Genomic DNA, 8,336 nt, shown 5'->3' on the forward strand with positions numbered 1-8,336 from the left:
GTATCGAAGACCGCCGGTCCCCCGCGCCCGCCAGCATGCTGGCCAGCGCCGCGGCCGCCACCGCCTGCCCTTGCTCCCGCCCCAGGCTGTGCGGCAGGGCCGACGCCTCCAGGGAGTGCAGCAGCGCCTCCCGGTGCAGCTTCAGGCGCTGGCAGCAGTCGCGCAGCTGCAGCAGGGACGCCAGCAGCAGCGAGCGCCAGCCGTCTGCGCGGTACGCGTGTGTGGCCTGCCGGGTACGCAAACGGGCGGGGCGCGGGGCGAGCGGCGGAGGGTGTGTCGGGTGACCTGCGTGGCCGCCGCGAGATGCAGCTAAGATGCAGCTCCCCGCCCAGGGTCGGCAGTAACCTTGAACCCTGGACCTGTTGCACATACGCGGGCAGCCCCCGGTTCGACAACCGCCCTTGGACCCGCCCAGCCGGTTTCCATCCTCAAACACCCTTCGATCCCCGTCAGAGTCGGACCGACCCTTCCCTATGTGGTACTAGCAAGTAAACCACTGGGCGGCTCCGGCCAGGCCCAACCCCGCACCTGTATGAGCAGCCGCCGCGCAGCTGTCAGGTTTGACAGCTCCAGGTGCTGGTGCGCCGCCATCGCCGCCAGCTGCGCGCGCCCGCGCTCGTGGCGGCCGTCCTGCAGCGCCGCCATGCATGACGTCAGCGCGTCCAGCGCCGCCTGGTCGTGCGGGACGCGGCCCTCCTCCGCCTCCAGCCACTCTGCAAACTCCGCGTCTGACAAGTCCCTGGGAAGGAAGGGGTTCAGGGGGCGGGGTTCAAGCGGCAGGGTTTCCAAGGGGAGGTTGGCCAGAGCGCGTTGTGACAAGGCCGGGGCGAGATGTTCATCGCTGACAAGTGCAGGCCTTTCATAAAGCTGCTTCCAGAACATTAGCCATGTTGCTGGGCAAAGAGACATTTGTGATCGAGATCGAACCCACTGCTTTTTAAAAGCGCACTCCGGTCGCCCCGCCTGGGCCGCACCTCTGCCCAGTGCCGCCGTCCAACCGCAGCACCATTTGTCCGAGGAAGGGCCCCTTCTTCACGGCCCCCGGGTCAACCCCCGCCGCCCGCCCCGCCCCCAGCCGCGCCGCCGCCGCGGCCGCCGCCGCTGCTTTTCGCCGCACCGCGAGCTGCGCGGCGGCCATCTGCAGCAGCCGCGGACTGCAGTCCGGGTGCGCGCGCAGCGTCGCCTCGTCGACGCGGCCCGCCACCATCTCGCTCGCGGTCTGGTACTGCCGGGCAAGCCAGCCGTAGTGCGACGCGGCGGCAGCCGGCGAGAAGCTGGCTGCGCATGGCGGGGGGGAAGGGCGGCGGTGCGCGTGTGATTACGAGCCGCGCAGTGAGCCTATTGAAATTGGCCGAAAGGAGAGCCTGGGATGGTTTGAAACAACAAACTTCATGCAAATGTCAGTGCTGATAACAGAAGGGCCTGGACTCAGCGAGACTGCATGCAAGCTGAGCGGGAGCCAAGGAGAGATGGGGCTGGACAGAGTTGAGTTGGGTGGTGGCCGTGTGTTTGTGTTTGTGTGTGTGTGTGCACACGCGCGCACGTGTGTGTGGCAACTCACGTGGCAGCGGGCCGAACGTCTCCAGGTGGTCCCTGAATTGAGCAAGGGCCTCCGCCGCGCGGCCCTGGTGCAGCAGCAGCATCATGGCCTTGAAGTGGATCACCTCCGCACAGCGCGTCACCTGCGCGCATGCGTAGGGATGCACACGCAGAAACCCGCGTGAGCGCAAGCCCCGGGAATGCACGTCGGCTGCCGCGGGCGGGGCGCCCGAGAGGATGCGATGGGCAGGGCAGGCGTCGTGGCGGGCCGGCGCGCGCGCACCTCTGTGTGCCGCTGGACGCTGGGCTGGGGTCGGCCCAGCGGCACGCCCTTGAGTGCGGAGTACGCGGTCTGGTACTGGCTGACCGCCCCCACCCAGTCTTGGCGGAACTCAGACATCACGGCCAGCTGAGAGGGTGGGACCGGGGAAGCGAGCGCTTGATGGGGCAGAGCGCGCGGCGGTGCCGGGAAATTGTTGGCTGAACGGGGTAGCCCTGTATGGAGGGCGGGGTGTGCTGCAAGCCAGATGCTGAGCAGGTGCCTCGAGGGCTGCCGCCCGGCCCGGCAGCCCCGCCCGCCGGGGCGCCTGGCTGGCACCCGCGCGGCCGCCCCGGCGGCCGCGCCGCCGGCGTCATCCTCGCGTCACAGCCCACACCTTGAACGCCGAAGCGACGCCGGCCTCGGGCGGGCAGGAGCCGAGGGCGGCGGTCAGGTCTATCCTGCGCTGGCGTATCCTGGTGGCCTGCAGCGAGTAGTAGGTGGCGGCGGCCTCCAGCAGCAGGCGGCCTAAGGGGGCAAGCGCCTGCTCCAGCTGACGCCGGTCTGGGGTGGCCAGGACACCGCGACTGAGGGGGTAGAGCGCCCTGGGGGTGTAGAGTTGTGTGAGTATGCGTGTCAGTCTTTGGGTTTGTCTGTATGCAGGTGTGGATGAGTAGGGGGCGTGGGTGCGTATTTCTTCCCGGGGAACATTGAAGTTGTGCGGTGATAGGAACAGTCAGTCTTGCTGACAAGGTGGGGGCGCACGAGCTGCAGGCGCCAGCTGCACCCCGCTAGTGGCAGCAGACGCGCCGCCGAGAGGCTGCACGCGTGTGCGACCGCTCCTGCATGTGCGCCAGCTCGCACGCGCCTGCTGCTTATGGCGAATGCACGAGGGCCGTGCGCCCTCCGCACCCAGGCTGTGGGGACGACACCACGACACCCGCCCCAACCCCTTGCGCGCCCACAGCACCCCACCACCCACTTTGGCTCCAGCCCGAGGTTGTTGCACAGCCCCGTGATGCGGTCGGGCGGCAGCGGCGGCGGCGGCCCCGCGCCTTCGTGCAGCACCGCCACGATCATGCCCGCGCCGCGGTGGCTGCTGGCCTCGCGCACGGCCTTGAGGCGCGCCAGCATGCGCATCCAGCTGGTCGGGTCCCCATCCACCTCGGACCTGTTATGCGGGATAAAACGGTTGGTTATTTTTGTAGGGACGAGGGCGCAGCGGAGGGAGAGGGCTTCATTGTGGAGAGGAAGATTATTTGAAAGAATGTGTTGCTGTCTTTGGGAGGATTTGGAGGGGGCCGCTGCCGAGTGAGGGGAGGTTTTTCGTGGCATTGCCGAGAGCGCTAGAGAGGCACAAAGGGAGTGCGAGGTGGCCGTTTACGCCTGCCCAGCCTGCTCCCTGGCTGCTCCTGGTGCTGCTCCTGCTGCTGGTGCTGCTCCTGCTGCAGCGCCGCTTTAGCTGCCCCAGCTGCTGCTGCTGGTGCTGCTGCTGCTGCTGCTGCTGCTGCTGCTGCTGTTGCTGAGCTCGCCGCTGCCGCGCCTGCTGCCGTGCTACAGGTTGTCGACTTTGGGAGATTGGGATCAAGATAGGGACCGCCAACTTCCCGTTGACGTCTCAAAGCGTCATACCCCAACGGCGTGCTGCCCGTGCCCCGCTCCCGTGCCTGCGCACCGGTCGACGAACGCCAGCGCGACCGCCGCGCGCCGCTGCCGCTGCTTCAGGAACCAGTCCGCCTTCAGTATGCCATCTGGCGCGGCAAAGGGCTTGGGTTCCTTCTTCGCGCCTGCTCGGCGGGGGGCGCGCTGATTGGAGTAAGGCGCGGTTGGGCAGGTGTGTCGCGACGCCCATCCGACGCACGACGAATTTGACAAAGCGAGCTGCTGGTTGCAGTGACTCTGGTTGATGTCTCAATAAGTGCGTCACAACCCTTCGGCCATGCTCCGTGCGCTCACCAAACAGGCGTGCCAAGACGGTGTCGTTTGCCTCGGCTACTGCGATGGCGACAAGCGGCGGGCGCAGCACTTGGGACGCCCAGACGCCCAGCTCCCGATGCACCTCCGGATGGCCGACCAGCGCCACCAGCGGCAGCGGGGGTGTGCGCAGCTCTTGAGCCGCGCTCTGCATCCTGCACAACTAATACTTGATCCAGGGAGTGATCTGAATCTCCGCCATCATAGCCAGTGATAGATACTATATAACTATGGTGGGTTTCAGGCCGCCATATTGATGCTTCTCATCATCGACCTCTCGGACATTGTTCGTCATGACATATTGTACTGGTAAACGAAAATGATCAGGCTGGGACCTGTCTGACTGAGCGTGCTATGTTGTGTCTACATCTACGATAGCGTCAACTGTATGATACAGGAAGCAATTGCGATGAAACCCAGCCAAGCCCAGCGTGGGGCAGCGCGAACGGACAGGCAGGGAAACCCACCGCTAGCTGCCCAATGGGCCAAGAGGCCGCTGTAGAAGTGCGGTCATAGTAGCACTAGGTCTGTGCGCACATAATACAGCATGAAGAACAACTAAGAAGCAACAGTTGTCACCACGATGCTCTGGGTGGGCTGTCCCGCACACTAGGTGTCGGCGGGATTCCTGTGCCCAAGGCTTTGGTTCGGTGTGCTCACCATCATTCTGCCGCAAAGCGGGGGCTGTGCGCACCCCCCTGCTCAAAACACTCATGTACCGGAACCCAAGCACTATACGCACCGTGCAAACAATGTTTCCCTCCGTGGATGACGCCTCACGGCGCCCGCTGCCCTATCAGCATCAGTCCTGCCCGTGCCGTCATGCCTCCCCGTTGCAAGCGCAGTCGACCTGGTTCGACATGCTTTGCATTCAACATTTCAAACAACCACCAGCTGGTGTGATATTGCTGAGGCTGGTGCGAGCCCTATGCCCTGCCACAGCAGCTGCTGCAATAAAGGGCGCTTCCTGTTCCGCTTGGCCCCCAGCAAATCGAGAGCACTCCAGTGGAACGAGTTCAGCTGAGGAATGATCAAGAAAGGTTTACAGAGCAAAGGCACCCAACAATAGGATCTGTTACACACCTGCCTATGCCTCTCGAGTTGAAGTCAATACAAAGTTTAGTTTGGGTCTGTCACAAACGACACGGTTCTCTGGGGCGCGGCCACCACCGCGCTCATCCCTTGGTGATGTTAAAAGCCGACCATTTGCAGGACCTGGCGCCGGCCTCAGGCGCGGAGAAGCCCAGGGGGCACTGCAGAGGGGGCGGGGGCGTAGGGGCGCAGTCGGTGCGAGTCAGGGACACACCGAACGTCGACTGCAGGGCCGCATGTTTGCAGGCGGGTGATAAGCAGCGAGCTTCATGTTTGATTGCAAGCAGGCAACGTATACGTGGCGGGTATTATTGTCCCATAATGCCGCCAACGACGCTCGCGCGGCCCGGCCGCGCCTGTGCCTGTGCTCACCGGTACGCACACCAACGAGCCCCAGATGGGCGCGAAGGTGCCCTTGCCGCATGGCTGCGGTCCGCCATGATGCAAGGGAGGAGGGGGGTGAGCCGGGAAAGGGGGCGCCGTTAGGCTTCCAGCTCACCGGCACTGGTTGACAGCAGGACTGCCTGGTCGACCCTAAACTCAGCAGCTGACAACACACCACACCACCTTCTCAAAGCTCGACATCAGCCGGCCCTTTGGAACCCCTAAATCAGTGCTGTTGGTGCCGGCTTTGCATGCAGCGTGGGCGAGTCAGCAGGCACTGCTGGCCGCACCTTGCAATCCTTGGCCCCAAGGTCGAGGCTGTAGGTGCCCGGTTCGCACTTCTTGCACTTGCCCTCGGCCCGGCTGGAGTATGTACCGGGCGGGCAGACCGTGCAGGTCACGGCGTGGCCGTTGGAGACGGTGCCCTGATTGTGACAGGGGGAGCCGGGAAAAGTTATTGGTGTTCTGGTCTCTCCGCGTTCAACTGCATTGTGCTTGCTGCAACGCCGTGTTCTTGGCGGCCAGAAACACAAGAGGGTTGGAGTCCTCCTTGCGAAAGCCACGTCGCTCCTTGCACCCCATGCGCGCGCTGCTGCCGCTGCAGGTGTGTAGCCACTGCGACAAAGCTGCTGCGACACACTCAAACTCAATCCCCAATAGCTATTCGTGGCGCGTGCAACCCCCCCTTCCCACCTCGGGGCAGTCCTTGCAGGCCACCTTGAGCTCCTTGGACAGCACACTGGACGCCGTCGCCGCGAGGTTGATGGCCTGGTTCAGGCCGCAGGGGGCCTGCAAGACAAGAGGCATATGCGCAAGGGGGCAGGGGGGGGCCGATTGCCTGAGCTCACGCTGTAGCGGTGCATCACAGGCGATTGCGCTTGCCGCCGCCCAGTAGCAGCTCGATGCCGCATCCAAAGGCAACCATTGTAAGGTGAAGTATTGGTATTGTAAGGCGAACTCTCAGAGCTTCAAGCGGCGGGTGCGGGACTGGCCGCGCGGGTGGTTGCGTGCGCGTGTTGCCCTAGTGCAGTGGTGCAAGCGCACATCTGGCCTGGGCAGCGGGGGGATCTCCCCGTCCAAGAACTTGGGCAGCTGGGGTATCTTGAGCTCAATGGGTGGCAAGGCAATGTCCAGGCACCTGTGTGAGGCGCGTGGCGGTGGCGCGAGCGCGGGCCAGGTTCATCAGATGTGTAGTTGGGGATCAGGAGCAGCCCCTGCTATCATGCAGACACTGTACACACAGGCCGTTTTTTGCTGAGGCTCCCGCTGCACAGCAGCTGGTTGACCTGTACACCCAGCTGCAGAGTCTCCCTCGCTTCTCCCAACCCCCGGCTTGCGCGATTCCCGCGCTCACTTGGCGCCGCAGCGGCCGCAGTAGTCCGGCACGCAGACCTGGTTGTTCTGGCAGGGGGTGCCTGTCTTGCACACGTCCCAGTGGCAGATCTGCGCAGCAATACCGCGTAGGTTGTGGAGTTTGTGATGCCGGGAAGCTCGACTTGGGCGCCGCGCTTGAGCGCCGCCCATCAGGTGCTGTCGTTGTTGATGCTGCAAGGTTTTGGTGCGCTGCCGCGCGTTCCGCCACACATCCCTGGGTAGGTGCGAAGCAGCCTGTATTCCGCATGTGCTAGTCATCACCCACCACAAAGGGCCTGTTGTTCGGGCACATGATGGGCTTGTAGGCAAGGTGCTCCATCACCGCAGCCTGCGCTGTCGAGTGGATGGAGTTCCGCACGCCCTCCAGGATCGCCGACGCGTTTGGCGCCGGGATGTTGGGCAGCGCCAGTGCTGCACGATGCGTAGATAGAGCGGGTCAGGGTTGGGGGGGCTGCGTGGGACTGCAGCGAGCGTGCAGGAGGGACAGCGTGCGCGCGGAAGGGCAGTAGCTTGCGCGCAACAGTGCTGCACGTCGCAACGCATGTCGTCCAAGCCGCTGCAGAGCGTGCGCAGCCTCGATGCACTTATCGTGTATTTGAGTTTACATTTTGTGGCGCTGAGCCCGGATCAGCGCAATCCGGCCCGCGCCCTGCAGGTCGACTGACGCAAGTGCAAGCAAACCGTCCGGGATTTGTGAATGGTGGCGAGTGCTCACCAGGAAAGCTGAATCCATGTGCTTGACCCAGACATGCCACTACCAGGACAGCGGCCACGGCGTGTAGTCCACGGACCATTTTGTTGGGCTGTTGCGCGATGTCGCCGGGTCAGCAGAAATGTTGTGGGTTCTTGACTGTCAAAAGCGCATCTCTTATGATGGAGCGGACCGGTCAGAGGCCTGGTTTTCCGCAAGCACACCGGCCTCGCATCGCGCTGTCAAACTTCCGCCGCATGGTTTTGCGCTTGAAGTGTGTGGCTGGCTGCCTATCGACCATCCACCATGATGATGACACTACAGCACAGCATGCATATTTTACTACAGGCTATCGATTGGGGTAGCTCTGCGGGTGTCCTCCCCACCTGAGCTCTGGACCTACCCGTACTGACAAGGCGCCGAGCGGGCAAGGGAGGCGTCAGGGAGATAGAACCCAGTGGCTGCGCACCTTGTCGCCACCAAGACGTCTAAAGCCTGCCTCACAGCCATAATTTGGCTTTCTACTCAGTGAGTTGCAATGCCTTGTCCGATGTGGCAATGCGTCAACCTATTGCACATGTCTACTACTCTGTAACATTCAGGTGTTGCGGACGCTCGGCGGGCTGGCGAATGAAATGGCTACGCGTTGGTAAGACCAGCCTTTGACACACGTAATGTTGGTCAAGCGCACCTTTGAGCTCAAAGATGAGATGATGGCCGCACTCCTGCTGCGTGCACCTTTCTGCCTGCCTAAAAAGCTGCTGATTGAAATCGCTCAACTGCAAATGCTATCTCGTAGAAAAGCAGGCACACTCCAAATCTACGATCAGGTGGGCCCAAAGAATGTGCAGGGCGGCTGGGCCGAAAGGGGGCTCAGCAACACAGATGCCTCCGCTAGCAGCGAGGGGCTGTCGGCACAACCACACTCGCACCGTCCCGCAGCCAGCCGGCTCCCGTCGTGCCGGCAAGCTCGCCCGCGCGTGAAGCGACCCGGCATGCGCCCGCTCAACCCCCGCAGCCGCG

General features: G+C 63.5%; 2 protein-coding genes across 2 annotated transcripts; both read right to left on the bottom strand.

Moving 5' to 3' along the window:
* Positions 1–528: 528 nt before the first annotated feature.
* Positions 529–3,926, bottom strand: MNEG_7916 (hypothetical protein; the record flags this gene model as incomplete). Its single annotated transcript, XM_014043609.1, has 9 exons — positions 529–739; positions 975–1,278; positions 1,562–1,682; positions 1,823–1,948; positions 2,196–2,403; positions 2,781–2,969; positions 3,157–3,366; positions 3,474–3,585; positions 3,755–3,926. Coding segments are annotated over 9 exons (1,653 nt in total), but the record flags the coding sequence as incomplete, so codon positions are not given.
* Positions 3,927–4,947: 1,021 nt separating this feature from the next.
* Positions 4,948–7,416, bottom strand: MNEG_7917 (hypothetical protein; the record flags this gene model as incomplete). Its single annotated transcript, XM_014043610.1, has 8 exons — positions 4,948–5,025; positions 5,237–5,290; positions 5,539–5,673; positions 5,942–6,037; positions 6,293–6,386; positions 6,603–6,691; positions 6,888–7,033; positions 7,371–7,416. The coding sequence occupies 8 exons, from the start codon at positions 7,414–7,416 to the stop codon at positions 4,948–4,950; spliced, it is 738 nt and encodes a 245-aa protein (XP_013899064.1).
* Positions 7,417–8,336: the final 920 nt, after the last annotated feature.

The sequence above is a fragment of the Monoraphidium neglectum genome, assembly GCF_000611645.1.
Source record: "Monoraphidium neglectum strain SAG 48.87 unplaced genomic scaffold scaffold01449, whole genome shotgun sequence".
NCBI classification, from domain to species: domain Eukaryota; kingdom Viridiplantae; phylum Chlorophyta; class Chlorophyceae; order Sphaeropleales; family Selenastraceae; genus Monoraphidium; species Monoraphidium neglectum.